The sequence below is a fragment of the Rhinolophus hipposideros genome, assembly GCF_964194185.1.
Source record: "Rhinolophus hipposideros genome assembly, chromosome: 3".
NCBI lineage: Eukaryota > Metazoa > Chordata > Mammalia > Chiroptera > Rhinolophidae > Rhinolophus > Rhinolophus hipposideros.
In genome coordinates, this window is record NC_138049.1 from 100,896,507 (window position 1) to 100,913,079 (window position 16,573).

At 54.1% G+C, this 16,573-nt stretch overlaps 1 protein-coding gene across 2 annotated transcripts in view; it reads right to left on the minus strand.

Annotated features, from left to right (window-relative positions):
- Window positions 1-12,312: 12,312 nt before the first annotated feature.
- ZFAND3 (zinc finger AN1-type containing 3) overlaps window positions 12,313-16,573 on the minus strand; it is a 299,100-nt gene continuing 294,839 nt past the window's right edge. For both annotated transcript variants that reach the window (XM_081044345.1, XM_081044346.1), the window contains one exon: window positions 12,313-13,490. In XM_081044345.1, coding sequence (XP_080900471.1) covers window positions 13,336-13,490 — 155 coding nt within the window. In that variant the 3' untranslated portion in view covers window positions 12,313-13,335. The remainder of the gene's footprint in view (window positions 13,491-16,573) is intronic.

Genomic DNA, 16,573 nt, shown 5'->3' on the forward strand with positions numbered 1-16,573 from the left:
GATCTGAGATGCTCATAGGAGAGGACGGCAGGGACGCAGTGCTGGCCGGAGCCTGGCCTCCCCACGCCAGAGGGCAGCTCAGTTCTCAGAGCACCCTTCCAGAAGTGACCTGAGGCAGCGCTGCTCCGAGCGCAGTCTCCATGTCCGGCTGTCCTGAGCACCGAGGTTCCAACCACCCCCCACCCCAGCACCTGGAAAAGCGAGAGGAGAGAGACCTCAGGCCCAGCCTCGGGCCTGGAATGTGGAGGCGGCCGCAGGGGCGCCTCAGTGGGCGCTGGCCCGTGAGGTCCTCTTGCCAAACTGTCCTGAATTCACCGGAGAATGGCACCTCTGCGTTTGGGGGCTCTGAGCGCTGCCCCCACTCCCCTTCCCGGGCCTCTGAGATGTAGGAGGCTGGGGCCGTGCTGGCCTAGAGTGGGGGAGTGGCTCTTCTAAGCCATTTGTAAAGAAGGACTCTAGGGGCTTGTCCAAAATTCTAAGAAGCATAAAGGGCAGTGTTGCTGTTTGGAACATGTATTAATTTGTGGGCAGGCTGTGGCTTTGTCCTCATTTTGTGGAACAACCTAAGTGAGCAAATGTGCAAATTGTGTGTGTTCAGAACAATCCCTGAGACTGCTGCTATGGGTTTCCTGTTAGAAATAAAGTGGTGACTTTCCGTTCTGTCTGCTTCCGTGTCGTCCCTCCCTCCACGGCCCGTCTGCAATCCCCTCCTTGGACTGGCCCACAGTCCCCTCCTGTGGACACTGGCTACCCATCACCCCGCCGGCCCCAGGACACGGATGGGGTGCCTGCCCGCCCCCCTTGCTCTCCCTCTGGGTGGGGAGGCAGACAGCACCCAAGCAAGTGCTGTCACTTTCCGTCCCCACACAGCCCTGTGAAGTCAGCCGGATGTCACATGTCCCCATGTGGACAGCAAGGCAGAGGGCTGACCTGTTCTAGGACAGAATGTGGGACCACAGCTCAGAGCAGAGTCCCTTAGAGCTGCTGTCCAGGCTCTTGTGCACTGGAGACCTCCCTGTCACACTCTCTCCACCTGAGGCGGCTTATTTGATGGCATTTTTTGGTGGGAAGAAAATTCCATCACTGTGAACCCAGGTCCACTTCCCTTGTCATTTCTCCTGCTCTGAGTTCAACCCCAGCTGCCCTGTTTTTCTACGTGACCAGCTCACAAATCCAGGCTCTGGGGGTCCCACTCCTCAGTTTTCTCTTACGCAGCAGTCTCTCCTTCGCCTGCGGCCCCAGCGTGATTCGATGGCCACAGCTCCGCGGAGCCGTGCAGGGTCTGCCGTGCTGCACTGACACACGTCGGCAGTTGGCCACCTCCGATCTCGGCCTACTGAGCTCTTCTCACTTCAAACAGCCTGAATCAGGCAGGTGTTACCACTCAGTGTCGTTTCTTTTCTGAGCCGAAACCCAGGACTCGACATTTCTCTTTGTTAACTTCCATCTGGTGGTTTCAGCCTGGCCGTGGGGCCTGACGTCAAGGCCATTTCGAAACTTGATTTAGGCATTGTCGCGTGTGCTTGCCCTCAGACCTGAGACTGGCCAGAACTGACAGTGCAACCGTTTGTTGATGTAAGTGTCCGCCAAGGCAGAACCAAACCTGGGGAGCGCTGGGCTTGGCCATCCGCACCCCCTCCCCGCCCCCTTGAGCTGCAGCCACGGCCCGGCCCACCACACTCACCGCTCAGCACAGTCGCTGAACACCTGCCAGGCCAGGCCACTTCCTAAGTGCTGGGGACCCAGCAGTGATCAAAGTGGACAAAACACTAAAGTCCTCCCTTTGTGGCTCTTACATTCAGAGGGAAGTCACCAACAACACACGTGTATGTAAATGTCGCCCACGCCCTGTGTGCGGATCTGCAAGTAGAAATCGGAGGTCCAGAGAAGCTTCCCAGGTGACAGCTGGGCAAACCCTGAGGGTGAAGGACCGAGACTCAAGGCCCCACAAGGAGACCTTCCCCAGAAGAGGGAGGAGAGGGGGGAAGGCCCTTCCCTGCAGGGCAGCAGGTGGGAGATGAGGTGAATGGGATGGGCTGTGGGCAGGGCGACCCTGGAGTGTTAGGGAATGCTGGGCTCTTCTCTGAGATGGGAGCCAGTGGAAGTTTCTAGGCAGGGTGGCTGTGATCGGACTCATTCTCTAACAGGCTCACTCAGGCTGCTGAGTAGAGAATTCCTGTAGAGAGAAGTGGGGGAGCAGGGAGCAGTAGGGGCGTGGAGGCTGTTGCAGCCATCCAGGGAGAAACAGTGACACCTGGACCAGGTGAGCCACAGAGGTGGTGCTCTCTGTTGTGCAGGAAGGGCCGATGGGATTCGTCGATGCGGCAGTGAGAGGAAAAGCCAAATCAGGGTCAGTGGACTCGGTGGTACACGGAGGGGAGGAGCTGGCCTGGGGCAGGTCAGTTCCAGACATGCTGGGTTTGTCAAACAGAGAGAAGGACCAGCTCACCAAACAAGAAACCCAACATGTATTTAAGGAAAACAACACAAACTTTACAAATGGTCAAGTTCATACTAGCATGTCTGTGATGGAAGAAGAGCGACTTCTCACTTATCCTAGCCCCAGAGGTCATGACTTATCTTTTCACTTCAGCTGAGCAAAAGTTAGGGATAAAAGTGTCTTAACACCGGGAGTCTCTGTGGGAAATATTCAAGCTTTTATTATATGGGAACCAGAATGAGTCAGGTTGTCCCTGTTAATTTCAGTTTGGCTCAGGGTGTAAATTGGGTTTCCGTTTCTTTCTGAGAGTGGTGTGGGAAGTGCTGTCGCTGTCCCAGCAGGGCAGAGGATGTTTTTGTTTCTACAAGCTGGAGATGAGGGCTAGAACAGCAGTCCTCAGACTCTGCCTTGCATAAGAATAACCTGGGAACTTGATAAAAAGCCACGTGCACGCCTGGCCCTACAGGTTGACCTGGGCTGCCTGCTTAAATTCTCCGCTGCTTCTGGTTGACAGCCTTTGGAGGAATGCTGACCGGACATGTGAGCAGCTGGGACCCTAGCCTGGGGCAGAGGGCCAAGGTCTGGGCCGGGGGTAGAACTGGGGCTCACTGGTGTTTATGGAGCCGGGAAGAAATCACCAAACTGGGAGACAGGTCCCAGGCTGAGCCCTGGCACCTCCAGCGGGTAAAGCCTGGGGAGGTGGGAAGGGACAGCGAAGGCGGCTGAGACCGGACAGCACGAGCCTGGACAGCCGGTGGTGACAGCCCAGAGGGAGAGCAGGTCAGTAAGATGAGGGCTGAGGGCTGACTGTGGAGTCAGGGTTTCTGGAATTGACCACCTTTGGGACAGTCCCTGAGGCTGGTAGTGAGCCCACATGTGGGCACCTGGGATCCACACTTTCCTTTCTCAAATGTTTACAATCCTTCTGACACATCGCTCTTTCATTTTGCTGGGGATTGGAGTCAGGCTGTAAGAACAGCCTTTGCTGCCTCTAAGAGTCTCAGCGTTTTCTCCAGTGACAAGATTTCTCCACCAATAACCGTAGTGGAATCTTGCAATATCTGTACTCAGGATATACATGCCCAGAACTTGGAAGGATAAACTCTTCTGAAGTGGCCACACATTTCACTGTCGATTCACCTATCTGGGACTGCAAAGCTTCCAGGATATTCTTCTTATTTAATCTATTTAAATTTTAAAGATCTAAAGTCTTGGACTTTTAATTCAAGAAGGCAGACTGCTATTAATAGTTAGGAAGGCAATGGGCAGTCTCGACTAAAATGTAACGTGTGCAAATGAGGTACAATGAGCATACACTCTTGCCTTCCCCTCCCTCTAACTCACAAGCAATGACCAAAAAGATGTATCATTTGGAGAAGAAAAAAAACACACACAAAAAAAAACCCAAACCAGAATCGAAAATAAGGTGGGGATGGCAGGAACTCAAGAAATGGTGAAAGATAAGCAGTAGAAGGAATTGCCTAAAACCATGGTGGGCTTGATTTGACATTTACACATAGAACACGATATACAACAAAATGGAAGACACACGTCTTCAGACACACACGTATGATTCACAAGTGGCCACGTGTCTGTGAGGTGGGTCCAGAGGCAGAGGAGGAAATGTGCAGGTTTCTCTCTTCCCGGGCCCACCTCAGCGGCTCTTGTATTATGTGTAGAGAAGCAACACGGCTCAGGCAGGCATGTGTGGGCTGTGAGGGCCGGCACTTCCCTGAGCCTCAGTTTTCTCATCTGTCAAGTGGAGCCGATAGTAATAAACCACAGGACTGTAAGGAGAAAATACGTGTGTGGAAGGCCCCTGGGATAGGGGCCGGCATGGAGCACGTGTGCGATAAATGCCAGCTGTTCTGATTATCTGCTAACATCATTCCACTGGCCTAAAGCAGTCTTTAGGCCGTTCTGTCTCCAGAAATAGTCCTAAAACCCCAGCTCCTCCATAGCTGCCCCCTCGGCTCCCCTCCTGGTCACACCTCTCCCACCTTTTCCAGGTGCCCTGTGGAATGAATGCCCTTCCAAGCATGTTGAGTCATCACCCGTGAGCACCCCCGTCAAGGGTGGGGTCCCTTTGGGGTGGGCAGGGCCCTGGGGCAAACCTTTTGTAGCTGCTGTGGGGAAGCCCCAGCAGGTAAACTGATGGGAGCGCTGGGTTTAGGGTGTTGGGGTAACAGAGCCTGGCTGGGCTGTGCCTTTGGTGGGATTGGAAGGACCCATTTTGATCAGCAATGCTGGCGAGTGCCCGGGCACGAGGGCTCGTCTGGGCTCTCCCCCGGCTCTGAGTGTGCTGGTACCGGGGCAGCCAGGCTTTTTTTCAGTTGAGGTGAGATTTCACATAACATAAAACTTGCCGTTTTAAGTGAGCGATTTAGTGGCATTTAGTACATTTTCAATGTTGTGCAAACAGCACCTCTATGTGTGTAGGTCCAGAAGGTTTTATCTCCCTTAACGGAAACCTCATACCCATGAAGCACTCAGGGCCCCCGCCCTGGTGACGGCACATCTGCTCCGTCTTTACAGATTTGCCTGTTCTGGACATTTCCTTTGAATGGAATCATATAAAGTGTGACTCTCCACTGAGCATCAAGTTCTCGAGGGTCACCCTGTTACAGCGGGTCAGCATTTTACTTCTTGTTGAGACTGTGTGTACTACATATTTACCCATCCACCCCTTGCAGACCTCCTGAGCTGTTTCCACTTTGGGCCACTTTGAATAGAGCTGCTGCGAACGTGTGTGTGCACCTATGGGAGTCCCTGCTTTCTTTATTGGGGGTGTGGAATTGCTGGACGATACGGTGAGTCTGCTTAACTTTCTGAGGAACTACCAGACCGTTTTCCACAGAGGCCGCCGTGTTTCGTGCATGAGGCTCCAAGCGCTCTGCACACTTGCCAACACCTGCTACCTTCCAGTCTTTGATCCTCACATTCCGTGCAGGTGACTAGCCACACTCTCCACCTGTCCGCCCTGAGCTCCTGGGGCCCGCGCTCGAGAGGCAGCCAGGTGCAGGCTTATCATATGGCGTGTAGATCAAGCCTGGAGTCAGGAGACAAGCTCGTCATTAGAAGCAAGTTCCCACGGCCAGCCGGTATTCAAGGGGAGGGGCTCCACTTTTTGACGGGATGAGTGTCAAAGAATTTAGGGATATGTTTAAAATCACAACATCGCCATGACTTTTCTCACCCACTCACCGAGACCAGTGCTACTTGTAGTGCCAGTGTGTACACCACACAGCGCTTCTGCCAGGCCGTCACTCAGCACCCTGCTTCCTCCATCCAGAGTCTTGTCAGCTGGTGTACCCAGGGCTCAGCGACCTGGGGGACACACGCAGACCTCAGCTCATCCCAGCGTGTGACAGAGGAAGGACCTGTGGGCCCCCTGGAGTAGCACTGTGACCCTAAATGGCTATTTCACACCCTCAGGTTTTATGGGGCCTGAAGTTTATGTATTTTGGTGCCCCCCCTTTAAGGAAAATAAAAAATATGACTACAAAATTAGGTTCAAAAGTGAATACGAAGAATGAGAAATCGTGACACATTTTTTTCACGTTGACAAACACCCAAACATCCCCACATCCAGAATATCAGCACAACCGTCGTGACTGTGACACAGCTTTGCCGCGTGGGGCCCGGCCTGGTTTGGCTGTACTCCTTGAGCGTCCCTTCACGTGATAAAGGTTTCATAATATCGTGTAAGAACAGAAAGAGTCCTCCATCTTTCCTCCAGCACAGTTGATCAAAATTTGTTTTGAATTATTGATACTTGAGAAGTGTCTTTCATCTTCACAACTCACACCAGCACATATGTAAATTCCGAGAACTGTTGGGGAAAGAGTTACTGAGTTTCTTTCCTGTATGAACCAAAGACTCTGGGACATGGCAAGAACACCTGACCTTTCCTACTCTGCACCGACAAAGGACAGTGCCATGGCTGTCACCACTGCACAGCTGAGTGGTCCTGACGAGAGCAAATGTCTGTCGTGAGCAGGCAGGGATGAGAATCAGTCTTCCTCTTTGAAGGTCACACATCTGATGACTGCTGGCATGTCCCACTAGGGTCTGGCTCCGTACACTTCAAGTCTTGTGTCCTCCTCACTCCCCTACCCTCTGGGCCAGGCTCTGTAGGACACGTTCCTATTGCAGCAACCTCGGCCCTGCACCTTCCAGCCATAGGATGACGGGTGCAGTGGGCAGTAGGGATCTCCCTGGAAGCCATCCCGACCCCAGGACGACCATCAATAACCCAACTAAACACGGAAGTGACTGCAAACCACACAAATATATCCCACTAATTCATGAACTGATCATGTCCCCCACTCAACATCCCCTTAGCCAAATCCCCAAAATGCCCACGTGGCCTCAGCACCACCCAGCAGAAGAGGATGTGTGATGGATGGGAAGTTGGAATGAAAAGAGGCACCAGTTTCAACCAACTGCAGGTAAAGTGTCTCGTGCTTGCAAACTTTACACAACCTGGGAACATGTGAACCCATTGCCACGGCCCATCGCAGGGCCGTGGGCCTTAGCTAAAACTTCATTTCACTGTAAATCCACCCCAGCTCACCATCAAACTTGTCACCCGTCCTCATCCAACCTCCCACGCACCCGATGACCCTGCCTCCTGCTTCAGGAGGAAACAGAACAGAGAACGTCCCCAAGCTCCCTGGGCCACTTCACCTGCCTGCCTGAGCCTGCGCGTCCCTCTCGGGCACCGCTCTGGACCTGTCCCCTCCCGCCTACATCTGTTTCTCCCTCTCTACTGGTCATTCCATTAGTATTCCTCCTTATTTCACCTGCTATGACTAACTCCCTCGCCCCCGTTCGCCACTCCACTACTGCCCAATTCTCCGTTTCTATTACAGCAAAACCCCTTGAGGCGGCGGCTCCGGGAGGCATGCCTCCCTCTTTCTCCGACCCAGTGGCCAGCCCCAGACGCTGGCCGAGCAGCAGCTCCACAGGTGGCCACCCCCTTCTCCCTGAAACACGTCAGGACTCCACCTTCTTGGTCTCTGCCTTCCTTGCTGGCAGCTGCTTCTCGGTCTGCTTTGCTGGGTCCTCCTCGTCTCCCTGGACCTTGTAACACTCGATGTCCCTGGCACAGGCTCCGTCCATCTCCTGTTCTCCATCTCTACTCCTTCCCTCCCTCCGTGACCTCAGCCAGGCTGGTGACTAAGTACTAACTACATGCTGACGACTCCGAAACGCACACCTCCAGCCAGGACTTCTCCGCTGAGCTCCAGAGCTGTATCCACAGGCGTCTTCTCGGCACTTCCACCGGGATGTCTAGTCGGCACCTTTGTTCCCATCCAACCCCCAACGGTACTCCTGCGCGGGTCTTGTGAACGACAGCTCCACCTCCCTGGTGTTCAGGCCAAAACCATGAGGTCACCCAGGGCTCCCCTCTCTCCCCCACCCAAACTGTCAGGAACTCCCGTCACCTCCACCTTCAAAGTCAGTCCAGAGTCTGACCCTTCTCACCACTGCCCTGCTACCTGAGCTCTGCCCGCCCCCGCACCCCACACAGTCGCCTGGGTTTTCTCTCAAGTAGCCTCCTCCGTGGCCTCTACTTCCCTTGCTCCCTTCCCAGCTATTGTCCTTAAAACCCAAGGCAGACCCCATCCCTCCCAGTAGTTGACGGGAAATACCCCCGATGGTCCCCAGCTCAGAGAAAATCCCACAGGTCCTGCACTTACCTATCCCCTGGCACTTACGCTTTATTTCTTATCTGTCCCCTTGTCATATGCTCTGCACTTCCCTTATTTTGTCCCTGTCCCGTGTTTTTGGTCACCACTGTACCCCCAGTACCTGGAATGGTGCTGAGCACATAGCAGGTGTTGAGTAAGAGCCACCACAGCCAGGGCTGGTGGTAGGAAGGAGCCCCTGATGGGGCTCGAAAGGCGTCGGCCAGGAGCCGTGTCACCAGGGCAGATCCTTCTTCCTAGTCTGGGGCCACCCTCCCCAGCTCCTCTTGCTGCCTGGGGGGCCTGGGCCTGTGGACACCAAAGCCCCTCCCCAGGGGGGTGGCAGAGTCTCCCGCCTGACCCTGTGGCCCTGCTGTTCCCAGAGCCCCGCCCCCCCATGTCCACACTCCCCAGGCAGTCGAAGCGCTTCCCACCTGGGGGGGGGCTGCATGGGGACGCCTAGAGGAGGTGGAACAGGAGCCCCCACCCGGACCACTTGTCCAGCTTGGCCTCCCGTCTGTGAACCCAGCAAGACAGTTCGCCAGCCACGCGTGAACACAAGCCCCGCATCTGGGGAGCACCTCATTCACCAACAGCTTAATCCCCAAATCTGTGAGACCCCCTTGAGCCCAGCAGCTGCGTGTCACCCCCTTCCCAGCCAGGCCCTCTCGCGCTCATCCTGAGGGTGACCTGTCAGTGTTATTTTACAGGCCTTTCCTGGAAGCTGCCTGGGCGCTGGCGAGGTCTGAGCCAGTGAGGGGGAAGCAGCGTCCCCGAGGTAGGAGCCCGCAGGCCCCCGGGGGCCTCTCGCTCTTGCTTACTGTCCACCGCAAACCCCCTGCAGTAGTTGATGGGAAACACCCTGCTGTGTAAACCCAAGGAACAGGATTTAGGCCACGGGAGAGGCGAAGCTGCAGGAACTGGCCAGCATCCCCGGCAGGTGTTTTGGGCTTGGGGACAGCGCAGCACAGAGACTCACATACGCTGGAGCCTCCAGGCCAGCCTGGCAAAAATTAACCCAGTTCTTTCTCAGGAAGCACATAAGGCGCGCAATGAACCAGGGCAGCCAGTCCCAAGTCCCTGGGCGTACTGATTAAGGAAAGGTCCTGTGGTCAGTCAGTCACGCGCAGTGCCTGCGCTACACCTGCCACCTGCCTCTTCCCAAACCTGGGCTCTGGCCAGGAAACCAGCACCAGGGGACCTGGACAAGGGCCGGGGACCTGGACAAACCCCACTTTGGGAAGAGCTGGGACATGCTGCTTTCTAAGACTCAGCGTCCCAACACCCTGGCAGGGCTGGTCCCTTCCGTCTTTTTTAAAATTTGTATCAGGAAATATTGGGGAACAGTGTGTTTCTCCAGGGCCCATCAGCTCCAAGTCACTGCCCTTCAGTCTAGTTGTGGAGGGCGCAGCTCACTGATCCATGTGGGAATCGAACTGGCAACCCTGTTCTTAAGAGCTCGGGCTCTAACCAACTGAGCCATCCGCCCGCCCCCTTTCCGTCTTTTTTAATGTGAATTTTACAAAGTAACATTATATACGCCGTGTACCGTCTTAATAGTAGTAAACATCATAGTGCTTCATTTCCATCCCCCACCCCAAAGAAAATTCCTGGACTTAAGCTTTTGGTGCTGCATTTACATTTCTAAATAACGTATGGCTCTCTTGAATTTTCTGTTTCAGACACCAACTTCCTCTCCGAACAGGAACTTAGCCCTTTTGTGCTCCACACACACGCAGACTTTCCTTTGTTTCCCAATAGCGTTCCATCATCCATTTTTGCCAGAGCAACACTCCTCATCATTTGTGTGTTTACATTATTTATATGTCGGTATTCGTCATAGTTGAGTCATGTAGGGTCTATGGTTCCTCTTCCTTCCGATTTTTTGTTTTGCAATAAATTACCTATTTTTATTTGTGTAATTTTCTATCTCAGATTTACATCCAAACCCCGTGAGAGAAGCGTAAATCAAATGTTGAGACTTTCAGCCCCATCAGAGCCGCGTGCAGTCCTGGCTCCCTGGCGCTGGGTGTGGACGGGGCGCGCAGGCCTGGCCCTCGGCCGTGCGATCCCTTCGCAACACTCTGGGGTTTCGGCATTTTTCTCTGCTTATTCCTTTTTCTGGAACCCTTTCTCAGGAAGCTTTGAGACTGGCTGCAAAGGAGTCCATTTTCTGAGGCCCCTGCAGACTTTCCCTGGGTGTTCCTACTGCTCTGGTGCCTGTCTGGGGTCCTTGCTTCTCTGAAGCGAGGGGGCTCAGTCCCCCGAGTGTGTGGCCGGCCACTGCCTTGCCAAGCACGTCCCCAGCCAGGGGCTTCCGGTTGCTCTCTGCTGCCCACGCAGAGCGCTCTCCGTTCCCACCACATCCTCCCCGAGTAGACTCCTGCTGGCAGACAAGCCTCCCTGCTCTGCCGGCAGTCCCAGCGCCTCCTCCAAGGGCACCAGCCCCGTGCTCTGCCCGCTGGCTGTGGCTTGTTCTCCGCCATGCATCTCTGATTTCCTGAAGATTCTTCGTCATCATCACGACCACTGTGTGGCCAGTGCTTCTGCCTTACGGGTGGTGGGGAGGGATGCCACTCCTGTCACCCCCCCACCTAATGTTTTTAAACATCGTAAGTAAGTGTATCCTTTGCCCCAAGGGATTCACACAGCAAATACATCATTCTGATCCTCCCTTCAGGGAGGTTGCACCCTCTATCCTCAGGGTCCTTCCCTCCTGGGGTGTGGTTTGGGTCCCGCAGATGCTGCCCCTCCCGCCAGGACCCTATGTAACCTCCCTGCTGCCAGCAGAGGCCTGGCCCAGCAGACAGCTCCCGTGCCAGGCCCACGGCCTCCCACAGAGCAGGGGAGCAGCTGTTTAGCCTGGACCCTTACTGGACTCACGACCCCAGGCAATGCAGAGGGACTCTCTACACACAAGAGCCCCCCATCTCTCCCCAGCTCTGACCAGGATGACCTTTTACCATTTTACCGGTTATGTAGGTGGTACGCAGGAGAGTGGGTGAAACAGAGAAATCCAAACTTTCATACGATTGGTTTAATTTTTTTTTCAGCAGGAGAAAAAAAGAATAAAGTTACAAGATTCTTTTAATATTTTCACAATGTTAAAACTAAAACTGAGCTCTAGGCTATGTGTGTAAGTAAATCTAGAACACAAAAGGGTTAAATAAGATTTTCTCTTTTAAAGATACAAGAATTTAAGCTTTCCTTACATTTAACAAACTTCACAGAACAGATAACTGCCAGGGAACAAGCCCCCCTCCCCCCAGCTCTACCATCAGGAAGTGAACGTGGGCTTGGAGCCCTGTGTGCGGCCGGGCTCCCCAGGGAGCCTGCTCATCCCTATCGCTGCCTGAAGCCTGTAGGACCTGAGGAGGGCTGGAGGGCTCGCCTCTTGGGGATCAGAGCTTGGTGGGGGCCTAGGCGCCGCCTCACTGAGGATGGCCATGGACTGGCCAGAGGGCCGTGGCTTGACAACAGTGGTCAACGCGGGCAGACCCCGGCCCCTCTGCCCTGGGCTGCCCGAGAGCAAGACACTGGTCTGGGTCCTGAAGCAAAAATTAAGGCTGGAGATTTTGCAGCGGATTCCACTCTGGCGGGGTGGGGTGGGAGGAGGTTGGAAAGAGCATGATTTCCTATTTCAGTATTTTGGATCAAATAACATTTGAAGTTACAGGTACTGATTTGCAGACAGAGTTGAAGTGCTCGCTGTGACATAAAAGGGCAAGTTGCTGGGCTAACACTCCAGTAGGCTGTGAGGGGGCAGATGCAAACGGCCTCTGTAGGAGCCTGCCACTGCCACCCACCTGGGTCAGACAGGCGCTGGGGACACTCACCCCTGCCCTGCTTTCAAGGGAATCTTGATCTATCCGCCCACCCCACCTGACTGGTACTGATCCCCAATGTGGGCACACAGGCCCATCTCCACCCTCCCCACCTGGCCTGAGCTACTGCAGCGACTGCGCTCCTCTCTGCCCACAGAGAGGCACAGGCTGAAAACCGTGCCCTCCCACTCACCTGCCAGAGCCAATGTCTCCCGGAGCTGGGCCAGGGCCGCGAACCACTGTCCTAGACAGATCCAGCCCACTGTCCCCCCTTTCCTAAACGTGCTAAGTGGTAGATGTGGACTGGTGGTCCTTGGGCAGAGGGGCTGCAGACATGGGAGGCGGGGCCATCGTCCTCTCCGCCCCCCCCCCCCAGGGGCTGAGCAGGCTCCTGCTGGAAGAGGCAGAGTCTGCAGGCAGCAGCTGCCCAGGCGCTCCCCAGCTCTTCCACTGATTCCTGTTGGCTACGAAACGTCTTAAAAAAAACTCCAATATAGAAATCTAGCTGCAGAGGCCAGTGTGCAGAGCCCAGCTGCAGCTGCTGTGCTGCGATTAGCCTTATTTGATCAATTGCCAGATCCCTGTACGTGGCAAAAGCAAACCAGAGCCAGTGGGTCAGGGGGCGCCCCTGGCCGCTTCTCATGACCATGGGGTCCTGCGTAGAAAGGTGGTTCTTGTATGTGGACTAGTCTTGAGTGGAGCTAATTTTCAAAGTGAGGTTACTGTTTCTCTTCTCGTATGATGAGAGAGTTTTTTCATAGCAAGTCAGGTAAAAAATTTAATAAGATTTTCCTAAGAACCTACCCCCCACCCCCATTTCCAGCTCTGCGGGAGAGCGAGGCCACCACCCAGCCCAGCCACGTGGCATCTCAGCAGCCTCCTGTGACCAAGGCACGCGTGGCCATCAGGTATCCTGGCTACTGGGAGTAAGGATAAGCGAAGAGGTGAAAGGCCGGACATTAACCAGAGTTTCTGGCAAAGCCATGTGCGTCGTGGGAACTTTCACATCAGCTTCCACTCCTCCATTCACTCAGAGTCTCCGTCTGGAACACTTTCCGCTTAAGGCTTTTTATAAGTTTGACTCCAGCAGTGACAGGTATGTGTTGTTTTAAATCCACTAGCCATGCTCAAAAAAAAAAATATTCTTCATGTTTTAATTTTATACAATGGCTAGCAGGCACCTTAGTAACCAGCCAGAAATCAATTTCAACCACCATCAACCCCTAAACTACAGTACCAGGATGGCTGGCTAAAGAAAGGAAACAGACTGGCTGTAGTCTGACGCGTGCCCAGTACAAGGTGTCTGGCTGACTTTGTCCTAGATAAGGCTAACATTAGTGAGCTAAGAACAGCGTCGTGTGGCGGCCGCACCCGGGCTTCAGGAGCACCCCTCCCCAATGCGCTGGCAGGAGCGCCCCACTTTCCGGTCCAGTTTCACCATTTTCATGATGGCTTCCTCTCGGCCGCGGCCCATGTGGTCAAACGTACAGTCGTGCTGCTCGGGGAGGCGGTGTAACATGCAGAACACGTAACCTGCAGCAGCGGAAGAAGCAGAGAACAGACCATCAGAGCGGCCGCCCGACACCCAAAGCCCAGCTCTCACTCCGGTCCGGAGGATGGGGTGGGGGCATCTCGGTGAGTGGATGGTCACGGCAGGGGCTCCTGCTACTGAGGAGTTTATTACAATACCTCCCCACCCTGTAACAAGGGGCCTGCACACCACATTTCACAGCTGCTCCTTCCGTCAGTCTGATATCCTCGAAACGTCCCGGGCAGCTGCTCACAGGCTGGCTCTGCATTTACTGCTGCTCCTGCCCGGACCCTAAAGGACGCTGCTGCTGCAAGATAAACCCCCTTTCCCTAGGCAATGAGGGGGCTCTCGGCCCCTTCCCTCCCAGCAGCCGCCACGTAGGCGGAAGAACACAGAGCTGCCAGCTCAGCACTTTCTCTGGCTTGGGCAAAATGTAATATCCACCCCAGGACACCGACCATTTCTAGGAGGCAGAGAGGGAGCAGAAATGATTATGGCTTAAATTACATTCCACCTGCTGTATAGCTAGGGCTTGGGGGGATGGTGGGAGTGATCAAACCACAACCCACAAGTGAGTGGGGGATCTCAAAGGAAAATGGATTTCAAGTGCTGGAAAAGGTACTACATATAAATAGAGGAAAGAACAGAAATGCTGAGCTCTAATCATCATCTCAAAGGAGCCTGGTGCTTCTAACTCCACCTGGCAGGTAGAAGGTTGGGGCTCCCACTCAGGCCTTTCCCCTCCACAAGCGGAGGGGGCTGCAGGGCCACAGGAGACACTGGTGGGGCTGGCAAAACAAAGGATGAAGGAGAGGCAGGAAGAGGGAGCAGATGAAGCGCCTCTGAAAGGAAACAAGAAAAGGAAGCCTCAGGGAGTCAGCAGAGAGGCTCAGAGGTCAAAGGGAACACACAGCGGTGTCAGCATGAGATCCATTCCTTCTTCCCCTCTTCTGGTTCATTTCTAGAGATGCTGACAGGTAAGTGGATGAGAGTGGGGGTGGACAGCTCCCATTCCCTAGGTCTGTCTCTTTCAGGGAGAGTGGGGTTGAAGAGCTGGCTCCCCGCCACCCCCTCACCCCATCAGTTGAATCTGGCCACACCTCCAGGCCCCTGGGCCTGGACCAGGTCCACAGGACCAACCCGCAGATGAATCTGAATCCTTTCCTAAACCTACCTCCACCCCTTGCCCCTGGAGCAGACGTCCCCTAGGCCAGGTAAGTGCTCCCCTCACCCAGCGAACGTCTTTCTTTTAAGCCTAGATCCTGGCACAGCACTGCTCCTTGTGACCCATCCATCTCCACATCCTCAATCTCTTTTCTTCTCAGCGATGAAGGGTAGGGGCAGTGATTTTAGAAGAATAACCGAAATTGAAGCAAAGGTGGAGTGACCAGGATGGACAAAAGTTTCAACAGCCTTAATTTTAAGATTAACTTCGCCCGAGAATTCCCCTCATTGACACTACAGCGCTGCCCTGGCGCCTTGGGCTCAGGCTGTGCACGCGCCTGGGGGCTGAGCGACCAGGGAGGCCTGGCCCACCCACTGTGTGAGACAGCACATTATTAACTGCTTCCCAGGGAGAGCGCGGCAATGTTTGCCTCTATATTGGGATTGGGTTTAAGGAAAAAAGAACAGAGATGAAATTTTTGTCTCCTGAGAAGCGGAGTTCCCACTTGGTCCAAAAGCAAAGTTAAGACTAATGAGTTCATGTGTTCTATTTACTGATAAGTTCATTACTCGGAGATATTGGATACCAGTTGTCTTTCTCCTAAAGGATTTCTCAGCAGAAGTGTGGATGGCCTCAATATACACCCTCCATCTAATAAACACCATCATCTTTGTGGAGCAAAGCCCACAGGGGCAACCTGCTGCCAGGTCAGGGTTTGGCACGAGGGCACCAGCGGGAGGGAGGCAGGCAGCACGTGTGTGCATTTTATAAGGAGCAGGGGAGGCCTGCTGTCCTTTGTCTTCCCTTTCTTCAAGATACTGGGATGATGCAGGGGAAGGTCCCAGGGGCTCCTCACTCCTTCTGATGAATGGTGCTGGTTGAATAAAAACAGCAGGAAATGGATCACCCCTAAAATTACCCTGGCCCTAGTTCTGCCTAACAGCTCATCAGTCAAAGGCAGACTGAGGTGGCGGGGAGAGGCTCTGGTCATGTGCTCACTGTGCCCCTTGTAACTGTGCTTGGACTGCCTTCCGACAGCTCGGGGGCGGCCCCCTTGGGGGATCTGGCACAGCAACCACAGAGGCGTCCTCATATTCTCTCTACACCCAGGATCCTCCATCCAGCCCAAACACTTCATTTCTCTACAGTTCTGTGAACGGTAAGATACACCTTGACACTTGGCTTTGATTTCTGAAGGTGAAAGCCACTAAACAGCAGCTAAGTTTTGGGAGTGGTGCTGATCTCAATTACAATATATGCACTGTAACTCACTGGGGGAAAGTCTGGAGAAACTTCTGGAAAGCTCCCTTTCCAAGGTGCTGCACTGAGGTGATTAGACGGCACAAATGAAGCTCATTCCCTCTCCCATCAGGATCGCTCACCAAACGGAGGTTACACGACGGAACTCGTCCCAGGTGCTGAGCAGGCGGGACCCACTGACAGTAGCCAATCAGCTGAATGACTTTCGGTGTCAGTAGTCTCAGCGGGCTGTTCTGGAGACCGGAGGGCAGGAGTCTTTATCCTCTTTCCTTACTACCCCACAGACCTATTTCTAGGAACCAGTGCAAGTGTCATGAGCTTTCGATGACTCTGATGGACTTCTGGAGACCAAGCTGGGTGTGGAGAGAGCTGAGTTCTGGCTGCTGGGGAAGGTGATTGATGAACCGCTGTAAAGCACAAGGGACTTACAGCCTCCATCGTGGCCGGGCCATCCTCCAGGCCGGTCATCAGACACCAAGTGGGGCCTGTCGAGTGCGGGTCTAGCAAGGCAGTGTCCAGAAGGGATGAAAGCACAGAGGACACTGAACTGAGCAGCTAAGCTGTGACCCAGGCTCTGCCACTGCCACCCAGGGTGTCACGCAATTCTTTCTTTCCTGATTTAAAAAAGTTATATATCAAAATTGCATTCTTTCTCGCGTT